This window comes from Xenopus laevis, chromosome 1S (genome assembly GCF_017654675.1).
Source record: "Xenopus laevis strain J_2021 chromosome 1S, Xenopus_laevis_v10.1, whole genome shotgun sequence".
Classification (NCBI taxonomy): Eukaryota; Metazoa; Chordata; class Amphibia; order Anura; family Pipidae; genus Xenopus; species Xenopus laevis.
Genome location: NC_054372.1, coordinates 191,172,316 through 191,189,074, shown reverse-complemented (window position 1 = coordinate 191,189,074; position 16,759 = coordinate 191,172,316). Strand labels below are relative to the sequence as shown.

Here is a 16,759-nt window from a genome sequence, read left to right as displayed (position 1 = left end):
AACCTCTTTTCAGTGCAACTGCCTAATCCTTATACATAATGTAATTATATTTATAAAAATGATACAGGTTGAATGTTTTATAGCGTTCTTCTTGGCACTAAATATCTTACGATTATGACTTCAAATTTAACCACAAAGAAAAAAAATAGTGAAATAAAAAACAGGATTCAGATGTATTTCAAATACAAGCTGCCAGACTATTCAGAACCATGGATAAAAAAAGGAAATAGAGCCGGAAGTGGATAGAATAATGATCATTTTATAGGCAAGACTCACCAAAACCCCTTAATAAAGATTAAAGGTAAATGCGGGAGATTTTGCCTAAATAATTGCACCTTGACACTAGTTCCCCCAAATACGTCAGCCTCTGCGATAGGTGTGAAAGACGCTGGTTTTGTATTAGCAGAAGGCATTATTTATGGGTCCCCTCGGGCCTGTTGAAAGATGCTCAGGTTTCAAAGGCGACAGAATCAGAAGGCCGAAATTCCATATTCACTAATTCTATATTTGTGTATGTGCCTTGGACGTAGCATTGTATGTGTATAGAGCACAAGCCACACAATTGTCCGGCAGAATTTCACAAAAACAACACAGTCCGGCGTTTCCCCCCCCTAGTAAACAGAGGGTTTTTTTTGGGGGGAAGGTGGACTGGGGGGAAGGTGGACTGAAACAGTAAGCAAACTATTCTTCTGCACAATTTCCTGCCAGATCAGTTGGAAAGGTATTTAAAGCCATTAGGTCTTTATATTGCCCCAAAGAATGTAAAGGATGGTTCTTTGAAGAGGTTTATATACATATATATATATATATATATATATATATATATATATATATATATAATAATTTCTCCCCAAGATTACTGCCCATCAAACATGAAATTGGCTAACTTCATTTTTTTTAAACTGGGCAAAAACGTACTACTGGGCACATTTGACAATGGTTATCTTGCTGTAATAACCAGTATCAGAACAGGAGAAAGGGAAAAGCAAGCTTTTATGAGAAATCTCCATTGTTAGAGCCAAATTGTCAGCCAGTTAAAAAGTGTGTATTTAATAATGATCACAAAAGAATCTGAATTGAATTTCAGAGTGGACAGTTTAAGACAGTTTAGGAAGACCCAACTTATCAGGCTGTAGCGTTCTTGATATGTAGTTGTTTACTTAGGATTCGGGGGGGGGGGGGGTGAAGTTCATCCAGAAACTGGTTAACATTCCTCTAGAAATCACTGAACTGGCTTTATCAGGTCCTAATGTATCATAATACATTAGGACCTGATAAATTAAATATAATTCACACTTATTGCTGGTTGAAACAATCTTTATTTAATGTTCAAATTATTTTTAAGTAGACTTATTGTATGGAGATCCATATATTGGAAAGACCCCAGGTCCCAAGCATTACGGATGACAGGTCCCATGCCTATATATGTTAACTGCCCAGGGCTGGTTCTGGAGGAGTGTGGAAAGGGCATTCTGCATTGGAGGTCCCTGTAGTTCAATTGCAACTTGAAGTCCACAGGTTGGACATCTTCACCCATCCCCCCATTAGGTGGTGCCCCCAGGATTAGTTCATTTTGTTAGCTATACAGGTATGGGACCTGTTATCCAGAATGCTCAGAACCTGGGGTATTCCAGATAACTGCTCTTTCATTAATTTGGATTTTCATACATTAAGTCTACTAGAAAAGCATGTAAACATTAAATTAACCCAATAGGCTGGTTCTGCTTCCAATAAGGATGAATTATATATTAGTTTGAATCATGTACAAGCTACCGTTTTATTATTACCTAGAAAAAGGAAATCATTTTTAAAAATTTGGATTATTTGGATAAAATGGAGTCTATGGGAGATGGCCTTTACTTAATTCAGAGCTTTTTGGATAACGGGTTTCCGGCTAATAGATCCTAACCTGTACGACCTTAAATAAATCCATATTTACTTGCATAACTTTATATTGACTTAAAGAAATTCATTTTTAAGGAACTAGATTTGAGTCCGGCGCACAGAGACATATCTTACTGTTATATAGAACCAAAGAACTAGATGTGAAGGACTTAAAGAGACATATGAGAACAGAAGTTTCGAGGGCTTATTTAGAATTTAAAAACATTAAGATGTGGTGCTAGGTGTATTTTCTGGAACATTAAACTGAATTAAAGGGAAATAAATGTTCTGGAGTTCTGCAGTGAGCAAAAGGGAAGCACCATGTAGATGAATGTCATCACTGATATTATAACATCTATAACAAGCCACTGAAGGTGACAAATAAAGTGTATTTACGTCCGACTTTTGGATAAAATACAGTGCCTGTATGCCGATTTAGAATTGCCTTTGCAGAAACAAATGTGCTGCAATCTCTGAATTCCAAATCTGCAGAGTTGTATTTATCCATTGCCTTGTGAAATTTCTCTACAGGATGTGGCTTCTGTTCTTCAGTAAAATCGGCTCTTCTGAATCAGAGTAAATTTGTGAGCCCTCGTTCCTGTAAAGCGATTATTTCTACCCCTTCCCCTGGCTGCTGAGGAGGTGTCAAAAATCTGGCACCTAGGGGGTTAACAAAATTAGCCCTTTAAGGGAAATTTTGTATGAAAAATATCATTAAAAATGTTTTATGTTAACAAAAAATAAAATCATGGAAAACACGACTCTGTGTTGCTTTATGAACGGTTAACGCATGGCACACACATTCTTTCCAAGATGTCTGGCACCAAATCAAAAGCTGAATCCGTGCCAGGACAATACCCGCTTCATAATAAGCAAAAATCTGTTTGTCAACTGTACGTTCCCGTATTTAACAGTATAGAACCAGCATCAATCGCCCATCCTACCCAGCAGCATTCAGACCGCCGTGACCTGCGCAGAGAGCGACAAAAAAAAAAAATACACTACAAAGAGGCACCATCACGGCTCGTATCGGAATTCGGAAGAAAATTTCAGTGTGGAAAAAAATTAAATCTGCTCATGGATAAATGAAATATATTGCCACTTAATATATAAAAAATCTTTTTCATATAGTTTAAAAAAAACAACAAAAAAAAAGTATTATTTACTGAAGAAAATAGGCATTTGGGTCAATTGTAGCTAGGGTTGCCACCTTTTCTGGAAAAAAATACCGGCCTTCCTATATATTTATCTTTTTTCCTTTTAAATACAGTGGGATCAGCCATCATTTTAGCGGCCAGGTGGCAACCCTAATTGTGGGCCTGGTCTTACGTCTAAGGGAGAAATGGCTTTGACAAAATTTGGATTTTTAGGGAAATATTTAAGGAAATCGATAACCTATTGTTGGGATACAGAATGAGCTGATTTATTGAAATATACTGATTTTGTGCAAGAGAATTAATGCTGGGGGGTTCAAATTCCTTTTCTGATGGCTGTTTTAGGTTATTTAATTTCTGAATGTCTATGAACAGGGGGATTAAAAAAGTGTCACTGGAGATAGAAAATATTCTGGCAAAATCTATAATGGGAGAGGGGGGGCAATAAATAAACACAAGACCAGCAACATTCTCACATTCTCCCAGCAAGGAATTTTGGAATAGGATTTTTAGGAAAATTCAATAGTGTGCAAGTGTTTTTTCCCATGACAGGTCAATCCTACCCACAGCTAAATGGGAGCCTTTGAGTGAAAGCTTGCCCCCCCACCCCCATCCCAAACTTCTCTTCTGGGCTATCAACCCTAATCAGTAAAAGGAACAAGAAAGTGTGTGTTTATGTGGGAAGGGGGCGGATAAACCGATACAATTTAACAGCAACTGCCCTCCACAAATAAAAACATTACAAAAAAATAACAATAGTCTGATGCATTTCTTTAAGAGGGGGGGGACAATCAATTTCATTCATTTTACTGCACTCTGCTAAAAAAAAAAACATGTATTTTTTCTTTACATAGATGGAAATCCCTTTTATTTCCCTTGACACAGACTAGGCGGAAAAAGCACATTGCAGATGGTAAGAGACCTGCCGCTGGAGTTGCAGCACAGAACGCCACCCCTATGTCTCTGTGCTCACACGTCTGTGTTTGCACCGGGCACGGCAAGAACACGGCATCAACCTATACGGACCCTTATGCCGATTACACAACCCTCACAGTGATTTCGCTTTACAGCACAGCTTCCTCCATGGCACTTTTTATACCCATCCTGCCAGCTGGGCACCCAGTCTCCTTGTCAAATGTTTCAGGGGGCACAGAGGCTTTCGAATTGTAGGTCAGGCTCCGGTGTTCTCCACACACAGCATGCTATGAGCGAAGTTAATATATTAAACAGCCAACACGGGCACCGAATAACTCATAAATAACAAAATAAAAGTGCTACAAATAAGAATGCCCCGTGTATGTCATAAACAGAGCTGACAGCTACACACACTATGTACCAGACAGGATCGTATGGTCACAGTACAATATAAAATATATATAAATATATATATTTATTCACACACACATATATAAATATATATATATAGCAGAACAATTAGTATCATTACAATAATAAATACAAAGTAAAGCGTAAGTGTCAAGGAGACAAGACGACGGAGTTTCCTGACCCGTAGAGCTTACACTCTAAATATATATAGATATTCCATGTTAGTAATGGCTCCACGTGAAATTGTAGGTATCGTCATAGCAACTCAGTTTTATACATGCTCTCGGGCCGATGGAGCAAAACGTGACTGAGTTTTACCACAGAAAATTGCGCACTTATCAAACGGCGATCTCTTTCACCCGTTAACTCCATGTCTAAATGTCTAAAAAAAATCCCACGGGGATGAATAGAACGTGGGTGAGTTTTTCTGTGGTAAAACTCTGTCACGTTTTGCTCCATCGGCCCGTGAGCATGTACAAAAGTGAGTTGCTATGACGATACCTACAATTTCACATGGAGTCATTACTACACCCTGTACATGGAATATATATTTAGAGTGTAAGCTCTACGGGTCAGGGACCTCCAGCGGTTGTCTCCTTGACACTGAGCTTTGTATTTATTATGGTAATAGTACTTGTTCTGCTGTACAGTGCTGCATTCTCATAAATAACAAATATACACACATTTAATGTTTATTAGACTAAAGAAAAGTCAATGGGTACAAGTAATATATACAGATATTGGCATTCAGGACATTATATATAACGTGTAAGGCTCAGTAGATCCAGCCTAGATGTCAATACACAGAATAAATACAGATGTGAGGTAAAGACAGAGCCTGGGCTATGGGAAGTAATGGGCCAAGCCATGAGTACATGAAGCAGAGGGAGAGTCAGAGTCGGGGTGCTGCTTGTCTCCCTCTGTCCCCTCCCCGGTTTCCCCCCGTAACTTGTCACTTACCGCTTTGCCATTATAGTAGTACATGAGGGAGTTTCCGGCCAGTCCCGGGATGGGGTAGGCGCAGTACATAGTCTCGGGCCGCTTTCTGGATCCCCCCTCTCCCCCGGTGCCACTCACTTCGCCCAACTTTTGCTTTCAAACTCGCGCTCCCTTTTTTCCTCAGCGCAATTCCTTCACTCGCATTTTCCCATACGGCCGGGCCGAGCAGAGTGAGTATGCAAAGCAGGGAGAGACCATTCCTGACGGGGGGGGCGGGGGTGGAGAAGGAGGGGGGTCGGGGAGGAGGCGGCTGGTAAAGAGACGAGCTGTAACTTTTCCTCAGCGGATCTGGAGAGCGTCCCGCGACTGACTTGACGCTGGAATTCGTGACTGGCCGCGAGGGGGTCGCTCAACTGGGCCGTGTTGTCATTGGGGTCGCCCCGGGGGAGACTCTGCTGTGTCAGCCGATGTCATTGGATCCATTCCCCCTCCTGTTCAGCTTTATTCGTCTCAGTAACAATTAATATCGGCTCCTCGGCTGTTGGTATCGTCTAAACAAAATTCCCCTTTTTTTTTCCTCCCTTCCAAATTTTGCAGCTCAGAGGCTCGGGGTGAGAGGGAGAGGGTCTATTATTGTGCGGAATACAAATGCACTTCATTGACTCCCCCTCTCTCTCTCTTTTTTGTTTTAATTTGATTAAAAAGCGAGTGGCAGGAAGGGAATGGTAAGATGCACATCTAATAACTGAGCCATCTGTCTGTGCTGCTGCTCCTGGCTCCCTCCCAGCATTGTGTGCAGCTGCCTGACAACAACCAGCCCCGCTCCAGCTCACGGGATAATACATATATAATACACAAAAGCCATGAATGTCCTGTATATTATATCCTTATAAACGGTGAGTTCTGATGTCATCAGTTATAAACGGTGAGTTCTGATGTCATTTCTGTCACATGACTCACTGACACTTGTGTTTTGGTCCTGAAACTCCTCGGTAACTTATAATATCCTTATATTTTACAAGAGGGGGTTCTTTATTCACTATATAAACCTCAGCTCAGATGGGGAGGCTTCTGCCTGTGCCATTGCTCTGGCTGTAGGACACTGACCTAGGGCACAGCCACTTAACTCTATAGTACTGTGAGGGGCTTTAAAAACTCAACCTGCACCCGACAAGACCTTAACTCACGCCAACCCTAACCAGCAAAACCTTAACCCGACCCTAACACACAACACCGTAACTCGCTCCAACCCTAACCCACAAAACCTTAACCTGACCCTAACCCGCTAAACCTTAACTCGCGCCAACCCTAACGCACAAAACCTCAACTCGCACCAACCCTAACCCACAAAACTTTAACCTGACCCTAATCTGCCAAACCGTAACTCACGCCAACCCTAACACACAAAACCTTAACTCGCGCCAACACTAACCTGCCCCTAACCAGCAAAACCTTAACTCACGCCAACCCTAACGCAAAACTTAACTCGCGCCAACCCTAACCAGCAAAACCTTAACCTGACCCCAACCATTAGAACCTTAACTCACACCAACCCTAAACCACAAAACCTTAACCTGACCCTAATCCACAAAACCTTAACTCGCACCAACCCTAACCCACAAAACATTAACCCACACCCAACCATAATCCTCAAAATGTTGCCATTGTAGGAACCAAACCCAACCTGTACTCGTGTTGTCTGGCTCTGTACACAACTTCTGTGCGTGCCTACGGTTTCAAGACTGGGAATCTTCTGAAGCAATGAAGAAATGTACTTCCCCCAATCTGACCTGCACCCATTCCTAACCCACACTGGTCACTCAAATTTCATCCGGTGATCAACGTGCAGGTCACCCGCACATCTACAGTGTGTTTATACATATATATATATATATATATATATATATCTCAGTGAAAGAGCACCGTCTATTTATGACCACTGGGGGGTGTAGAAATTTCACTCTAATTGGAATCTCAGTCAGAAGCTTATCTCCCGTTTATGGGCCCACCCCAACATATTATATTATATTAAATAAAAATCTCACAGATATTTATAGGGCAGGTTTAAAAATCCAGACCATTCAATCAGGCCTGCACAACCACCTGTTATGAGCCAATTGATCAGATCAGGCCCAGTTTGGCCAAGAATGTAAGCGGCCAAATTGGGCAAAAATTCTCTGGTCTGGTGACACCCTTGATGATCCGATTGTTGACCTGGGGGCCAAATGATGAAATTGGACCAATATGGCCTAGAATGAAAGGGCTAAATAAGGCTTTGATCCACTCATTTGGTGACCTAGCCACGTGTATGCCCTGCTTAAAAAAGTATGGCAAATTCCACCTATTAAGAAGAGTAAATGTAATGAGGAAGACTGTTCTAGACTGGGATTAGTGGTGATGGGAGCCTGGGGCAAAATACCCTTTGTGGGGCCCCATTTACTTATTACAAAAACTTCAGTTCTGTTACTTAATAACATCTCTCAAAATTCCATATTGCCTAGAGCTCTTCTGGAATTTTGGAAACTGCAGCAGCTTTCCCAAAATAAGTCTGAGCCTTTGGAACTACAGCCTTGGGCCAATGTATGGGCACAAAATGCCCTTCTTGATGAATAACTGATTGAGGCTCATTCACAGTGCAGTCGGGCCAGCAGAAAGAACTCGGCTACAAATGTTAATCATTGGCCCAAACCCAAGATATGTTGGTTTTTTTTGCAGTCTAGCCAAATGAATTATTTCACATATGGTTGGTTTAACCTGTAAAATTCTACAGAGATACATGGCTCAGTCCATGCAAAAGTGCAAAGATTTTCTATCCCCTTTCCAGTTTATTCTCATGTTGCAGCAAAAACATTTTTGAATGATTATTTAAACATATACATTAAAATTTTTCCAGCAAAACTCAAGAAAGCATGAATATTTTCTGTATCTGCTGCCAATTTACAAACACTCATATCTGCCATTTGATGAGTGAAATATTTTTCTTGATAGTTTTCACTGCAAATTTTCCATGGACTCCAATGAATTACGAAAAAAATGAATCTATTAAATAATAGTTTATGCCAGCTCTTGGGCAAAGAACATAAAAATTATTTAAAAATATCAAGCAATTTTTGAAGAGATGGGGGGGAACATACTGCCAAAAAAAAAAAAATTGAAAGCAATTTTTTATATTTAGGGAATATTTTTAAAAAAAGGTATTTTTTTTCTTTGTTAAGTACTACAACAGTGCCCTTAGGGCAGAGACACGCTGCTATTTCGGGAGATTAGTTGCCCATCGACAAATCGCTTCTTCAGGCTACTGATCTCCCCAAACTGCCTTCCCGCCGGCTATAATGTAAATCGCCGGCCGGCTGGCACTCAGAACGATCCGTTTTCCGAAGTTGCCTCACGAGGAAACTTCGGGCGACTTAGGAAAGCTGAAGCAATCAGAGTGCCATCCCGCCGGCGATTTACGTTCTAGCCGGTCTGGCAGGCAGCTCGGGGAGATTAGCCACCCGAAGAAGAAGCCATTTGTCGATGGGCGACTAATCTCTCGAAATAGCAGCGTGTGTCTCTGCCCTTATAGATAGCACTGGGATCTTGAGTTCACTTCCAGCCAGGGCACTATCTGCAAGGAGTTTGTATGTTCTCCAAAAGTTATTGTGAGTTTCCTCTAAAAATATACAGTCTAAATGGCTTCTGATTGTCCAACATCTAAACTTTTAAGCTGCTGATGTTATATGATATTAAAAGAGGAGAACAATAGAAACAACTAATGTTGCAACCCACCCGGTTTGGAACGGAACAATTGGGTTTTTCTTGGGGCTCTTAGCTTCAAAACTTTCTCACTGAAATCCAAACAATAGTATTGTCACCAATGAAATCCATTGTCCCAGCTCCACCACCCCAAGACATAAACTCACATCTGCATGTCACAACCCCCAACAACACGTAATGACCCAAATTCTAGGGTCAGTTCAGCTTTGCCCCAGATATCATCAGCCCACCTCCTTGTCTGGTTTTACCAAGGCCAGGGTCAGACATGGCTGGAAGGAGATTGGGAAGAAACCTGGTGGCCCTTGCAGAACCAGACCCACTCCCTGGCTGGAAATCCTCAATGCTGCCACTTGACCTCCCCACATGGCCTTGATCGTATCTGCAAAAAGAATAAGATACGATAGGGGACAGGGGCCCAAGAGGGCAGAGGAGGGTTGCAGCTGGGAGGGCTGTGGGCCCCTGAGGGGCAGCCCAAGTGGGCCCTGGACCCCTCAATCTAATGCTGGCCAAGGTCAAATTTGGCAACCCTAGATACAACAGATATAGCCTTCATATAACTTGGGACTATTTCCCTTACTGAATCCAAATTCTATCCAGTTAAGGGTAACTAAACTTAAAAACAACAGGAAACAACTTGTGTTTGATTGAATGAGACAGAAACTACCAATGAGCAACGTGTCCAAGAGCAGCTGGTGTAGGTGTTGCACCTTGATGAACAAGACTTGCAGGTAGAAATCAATACCAGACAAACCAACAATGTTGTTGGTGCAGCTTTGAAGAAGCACATTGTCTGCTATTCACTAATGAATCTTTTACAACGCAAAGTGGGAGGATTCTGAGGCTTTATATTCTTGACACAGCACCAAGCAACCAAAAAAAAAAAAGAAATAAAGGAGGGATGGGGCTGTGGAGCTTGCCAAATTGTGAGCATCACAAGAACGGAGGGCTCCTGGGAACTGATCCCAAATGAAACTAAATCATTTGCATATGCCGAGGCAAATGGCATTCGAGCGTACAAGCTATTCTCCTAGAATCAACTTTAATAATTCAGAGCACCTATTTCCTTACAACTCAGCGAGGTAGCACAGCACCCAGAATGCCCAGCAGGCAATGCCGCCATTTATTTACAGCAAAAACTTCATGTATTCAACTGGCGCACACAATGATTTCCATGTTTTCTTATTTACAGAGCTGATGTTTTTGTCCTGATCCCACAGGAAGAGGTGGTGGGGGCATTCAGGGTATTGAATAATACCAGACCAGATTGTTTTTAGGTAAAATTACATAAACCTTGTTTTATGCTATTTTCAGAGATTTCAATGGCTTGTTGTAGAAGAGTTTGGCAACTTATTTTGAGCAGGTGGAAAAAATGGTGACAACCAAAATCTCCTCCCTTCTTCTTCTGTGTAGCATAGGAAACAGAGCTTTATCTAACTCATTTGCTCTGCATTTATCTGGCCCGTCCCTAAGGCTCTGGGTGAACAATACTTTGCATTATAATCACACATTTCATTCCAATTTCATGCTTTGAGGATATTTTTCTAATTACAACATTGTCGATCTGACACAATTATATTGGGAACCTGTGGGCCACCCTACATGCTCTGTATACCAGTATATCTTAGCTAAAACAGGTTCACACAACCAAATATTTTATTGGTTAATCAGGTTTCATTATTTTATTTTGTAAATATAAGTTAGTGGAGGCCCTATAGGTGTTAAAGGACTATAACTTCTAGTCCAATGGCTGCCAGCCTCCCATTTCTAAGTCTATTTCTATGCCATTATCTGTAAAATATCATCATTGGTATGATATGATAACACAAAGGACAACATGGCTGTCTAATAGGTTTGATTCTAACCAGAACATTTTGAGGCACATTTATCAAAGGTCGAATTCATGTTTTTTAAACTCCCCTTAAATTCAAATATACTCGAAATTCGACTGGGAGTTATTTAATAAAAAAAATCTAAAACACCCACAAATTTTACCGACTCGAAAACTCGAACTGGAATCGATTTCAACAACTTGATTCGAGTTTTTTCTCCGAAAAAAACTTGAATGTCAGGAAGGCTATTAACGTCCAAATTGGTCCCTGGACATCTCCAATTGACTTATAAATGAATTCGGCAGGTTTTAGGTAGTGAATAGACGAATTTGAGTTCTTAAAGGACCAGAGTATGATAAATCTCGAAATTCAGGATTAAAACTTGAATCGAGTTTGGATAATTCACTAGTTGAATTTGACAATTTTGACCATAAAAAAAAATATTCAAATTCGAATTTTCAATTTCACCCTTCATGCCCCGAAGTGTATGTTGTGGTAGGAAAGCTAAGTTGCTCCACTGAAACATTGATCTTGCATTTATACACCATGTAAACATATTTTAGGCATATACAGTCACATGATCTTAGGAAGAAGAGAAAAAGGTCGGGAGAAGCTGAAACATGTCCATGACTATGTTCACTGTCAAACTAGAACTTTTATATGACTATGAAAAGACAGTGGACACGTGGCTGTCCCACAGAAGTTCTAAAGCTACGTTCTCAAGAAGTTCAGTTTTCTTATTACTCCATAATGCCATAGTCACAGAGTCGAACGTCTTTGAGATACCGACAGGCCCACAGTATACTTCACAATGCCATAATGAAGAACCTTAGGAACTCTGACTGGAATGGTCACAAACCCACATTAACTGAACTTCTATGAATCAACCACAGGCTCAGAGAATGTTTCCATGCCCGAACAGAACTTCTGCAGGATAACTGCAGACCCACAGCGTGTTCAGGTGTTAAATGTACAGTCATTTACACACAACACTAGCCTTGGTTAAGCCTACATAGTGTAAGTTCTGCTGCAAAACCATCCTGCCCATTGTAACTTTTATTAGTAACTTTTTGTTAGGAGCCTCTGCGGGGTCACTGTCACATTTTCATTAAAGGGGACCCGTCACCCAAAAAAATTATTTCAAATCCTATTTTATCATGTTAGTCAAGCAAAATGAACTTTAATTACACGGTATAAATTATTTTGATCTTGTTTCCATCAGTCTGGGACTCAGGAAGGAGCCATTTTGTGGACACTGTTATAAAGACAAGTCTTGCATCATCTCAGAGTCTTGTTTGTGCACCAGAATGGGGGACCCAATGTCCATCCCCATGCCCTGGCTACACAATTAAATGGTTAAGAGAACTGGGGGAATGTAGGGAGAGCAGTGACACCTAGGAAGTGCTGAATGGAAAGTGAAAGTAATTGCTTGCCCCGCCTCTATGCCTAGGCATAGAGGAGGGGCAGGCAATTTTTGATTGACAGCTGATATTTTTAAATGAGTTTACAACAGCTATGAATGCTTTAACAAAAAAAAGAAATTGGATTTCATTTTAATTTGAAAAGGACTTGTATTATACAGATTTTTATGTCTGGGTGACAGGTCCACTTTAAAGATCAGCGCTCTGATATCTAATATTTAACAATAAGCACATGTATATTTACAAATTAATTAAAATGAAAACGATTATATATTTGGCCTGGTTGGAAAACTGCCCTAAGAAACAGGTTTTATTGACAGCTTTAGAAGTTCTGTATGGTGAATAGTGTTCATGTATATATGTGTGTATATATATATATATATATATATATATATATATATATATATACGTATATATATATATATATATGTTTATACATTTATTATTTCAGTTTTACTATTTAGTGGAATAATATTGCACATAAATCCCTAAACACGCCATGAATACATCCCTTGCTCCTACAGGCTTCATTAATTATGTCTAGAACACTTAGTTTAACTTAACACATGGACCTTTTTTCCCCCTTAAACCAGCACAACACTCTGGTAATTTGGTGACTTTTTTAATGAAGAGAAGAACACATGTGGAATAACATTTACCTTAGAAAGGGAGACCTGTGCGCAGTGAATTGCCAGAGCTCACTCTGTTCTGTGTGTTCAATATGTGAATGCAGCCCCCTGTTCTACGAAACCATAAACATCACCTGCAACAGATCCCAGCGTCACCCCCCCATTAACTCCTTTTCTTTAGGGAGTCTATTCAAGGCCGACATTCTGGGAGCAGGTGGATGCACTGGCTGGAGGAATTAAATTTAAAGGTATAAATGTTTCATATTCATTTTGAGTCCACAAAGGAGTCCCTAGCTTTTGCCCCCCGCCAACTGAAGAGCAAGTTATAGAAAAAAAATTGTGTCTGACTGGGGTGTTTGTTGTCCAGGAGCCGTCACCCGAGGGCCCACCACCCAAGCCATGGACACCTATCACCGCAGCTGTGTACCCTCACCCTTGACCTGAACCCAAACCATTCCCCAATAACTTCTTGCAATGGGCACCATCCTATTCTCATGCCCCCAGGCCTGGGTAGGGAGTGGGCCTGAAAAATTCTCCCAGTGTCCTATAGGCCCAGTTGACCGTGGATAAGAATATGAGCAGCAAGAAGATTATGCAGCAACGATGTTAGTCCTTTTTGTTGAGCTACAACTTCCAGATCAAGATCAACAGATTTGTGTTGGATCATAGGCACCAGAACCAGGCTGAGTTTTGTTGCACAAAATATGCTACCCCCCAAGCAGAAACATCTTCCAGAGCCCATGTGCCAGGCAGTACTTAGTGCAGGTATGGGACCTGTTATCCAAAATGCTTTGGATCTGGGGCTTTCCAGATAATGGGTCTTTGCCTTACTTGGATCTTCATACCTTAAGTCTACTAGAAAATCATTTAAACATTAAATATACCCAATATGCTGGGTTTGCTTCCAATCAGGATTAGTTACAGTTAGGTCCATAAATATTTGGACAGACAACTTATTTTTCTAATTTTGGTTCTGTACATTACCACAATTAATTTTAAATGAAATAACTCCGATGCAGATGAACTGCAGACTTTCAGCTTTAATTCAGTGGGTTGAACAAAAAGATTGCATAACAATGTGAGGAACTAAAGCCTTTTTTTAAAAAAAACAATCACTTCATTTCAGGGGCTCAAAAGTAATTTGACAAAATAAAAAACTGAAAATAAAATTTTCACTTCTATGGCGTATGAGAAAAACGGGCAAGTGTGACGGGTGCAACCCAGATGCCCCTGGATCACTTTGAGTCTGGGTTGGTAGCTCTGGAAGAAGGTACATTTTTCCTTCAGCTGACCAATGTTATTGCTGCGTAACACAAAACAATGGAAACTATTCATCTGACCACATGTTTAAAATTATGACCCAGCTGCCAAACCAAGAGACCTTGATCAAATTCAACCTTGGACATGACCAAAAAGAGTTTAGGCCATGGCCTAAACCTTTCCTAGCCATAGCCTCATAAAACAAGACATCCCCCCACAATCTTACCCAGACAGGTATAAAGGTTTCAAACCTCACATTAGGGGGCAGAATTATCAAAGTTCGTATTTCGAAGTTGATTTTATTTTAACGCTAATAAATTTGAATATATTCACAACTCGAATGGGAGATTATTTATGAAAAAACTCGAACGTCTAATATTCCATCAAATACGAACAACCTGAAATTTGATTTGAGTTTTCCTCCGAAAAAAACCTCGAATGTCAGGAAGGCAATTAACATATTCAAATGGTCAAACAGACCTCTGCCATTGACTTGTACATGAACTTGGCAGGTTTTAGGTGGCGAATATTCAAATCAGAACTGTTTCCAGGGTCCAGGTGTGATAAATCTCGAATTCAAATTCGAGTTGGTGGTTTTAAATTAAAATTTGTGAGTTTTGGCCACAAAAAAATGTGAAAATTTGAATTTACCATTCAAACCTAAATAAATCTGCCCCAAGATGTCAAAAACGGGCTTGAACCAAAGAATAGTCCCCCGTATTAAGCACAACATGGCCAGGAAGTATGTTTCAATTGCATTTTTCTATTATAAAAACTCTCTGGTTCTGCTTAAAAAATAAACAATTCCCCTCTTTTCTTTACAAATCCTTTTCTTTTAATTATTTGCCTTGTTAATGAAGCAAATGCAGAAAGCGTTTAAGAGGCCAATTGAACATACATTTGTTGCTAAACGAGAATTCTATTGACATGCTGCATTCTGGGTGATTGCAATAATTAGAAATATTACAGGTCAGGGAAACACAGACTGTGCCTCGGTATAATTTCAGTGTAATTACCGTCTAGAGCAAAGAACTTCTGCCTTCCACCTATTTAAGGAAAGTTTTAGCTACAACGGAAGCCGCCGAACTGAACACGTCAGAGAAGCTTCCAATCTAGTGACTGATTTTGCTCTCCTCTCTTTTAAAAATGCCAACCAGTCCGAATTCTCCTAGGTGCGGCTCCTACTATTTTCAGCATTTATACATTAAATATTTGGATTCAAATGGAGACATTATTGCTCATTTGTATTTCTAATTCCTTTATTTAAGTCTTGTGTTGGGGACGTTTTAAAAATTCTTAAGATTCTACATCCTCCAGCAATCAGCAGGCATTCTGCATTTCCAGCAGCAAGAAAATCCCGGCAAAGTAAATATATTGAGATTTATCAATCAAAAGAAAAATCTTTAAAATGCAAATGAAAACATTCGATGAAACTTGGTAAACAATCATAGTTTTCTGAGTTTTTTGCGCAGAAACCACAAACTCATCAGCGCAGACACTGGGAACTTCCCCATTGATTTATACAGGACCTTGAGAACTTTTAGGTGCCAGGGTTTAAAATTCTGAGTTTTTAGACCATCGGACTTTAATAAATCTCAAAAAATTCTTATTTTTTTTCCCTCTGAAAACTACAAGTTATTTGAGGTTTAGATATTCAGAGCTTAAAAAATAACCCCCTAAATATCAATAATTATTACTATTAAATATGAATATATATATATATATATATATATCTATTGAGTTCCAGAAATATGCAGTCAATAAAAAAAATTGGAATTATGAAAAAACTTGATTGAGTTTAATCCCAATATTTTCTGCAGTTTAAAAAAAATCCCCTCATATTTAAAAACAAATCCTTGTGTCCATTTCATAGGCAGGGGGGGCCCACTGGGGCTGCTGTCTCAGGGCCCCCGAGCCCTGACCTGCCGCAAATCCCCCTCCAGACCCCTGCCGCAGCCACCTTCGGCATGGCCTCCCCCGCACACGCGTGCGCATCTGTGTACCTTTTTTGACGCGACCGGGATCCAGAGACTGAGAAAGCAAGAGCAGGGAGCGGGGCTTGGCCGGTGGGACCCCACGAGAGCCTGGGCCCACTGGGTTTTTTCCCGGCGCCCTGCCGGCCCAGTCCGACCCTGTTCATAGGTAACCGAGAGACAGAAAAATTCTCCTGCTGAAATACACAAAGACACAAGTGTACAGCCAATCACGATCAACTTCAGTCTGGTTGTCCATATGGGAATGAGTTTTTCTAAATTACAGGTTTTTTCTTATATGCATGCAATTGAGTAAAAAAAATTGCGAATAAAAACTTGATCACAGTTAGTCATAAATTTTTTTCCGGAATTCGAAAAATCTTAAATTTGTAAAATGAATAAATTTGCCTCCCAGGGTCCATTAGAGAGGTATCAGGGATGCAGCCAAATTTATGTTGCTGGAATATATGAAAACACAAGCATACAACCAAACTCCATCTACTTCAGTGTGGGGGTCCATATGGGTCCGAGACAGAATTTTCTATTATGACATGAGATAGAACCTTGACGATAGAGCGAGGCAATGCT

At 40.3% G+C, this 16,759-nt stretch overlaps 1 protein-coding gene across 18 annotated transcripts in view; it reads right to left on the bottom strand.

Moving 5' to 3' along the window:
• The window catches only part of tcf4.S (transcription factor 4 S homeolog), a 298,455-nt gene that overhangs the window by 82,779 nt on the left and 198,917 nt on the right, over positions 1-16,759 (bottom strand). The window contains exon 1 of one of the 18 annotated variants that reach the window (XM_018244576.2): positions 5,325-6,074. The exons of 16 other annotated variants lie outside the window; for them this stretch is intronic. In XM_018244576.2, the coding sequence (XP_018100065.1) occupies positions 5,325-5,393 (69 nt within the window). In that variant the 5' untranslated portion in view covers positions 5,394-6,074. Of the gene's footprint in view, positions 1-5,324; positions 6,075-16,759 lie in introns of those variants that run through there. One more of the 18 variants, XM_018244577.2, reaches the window with a different exon arrangement.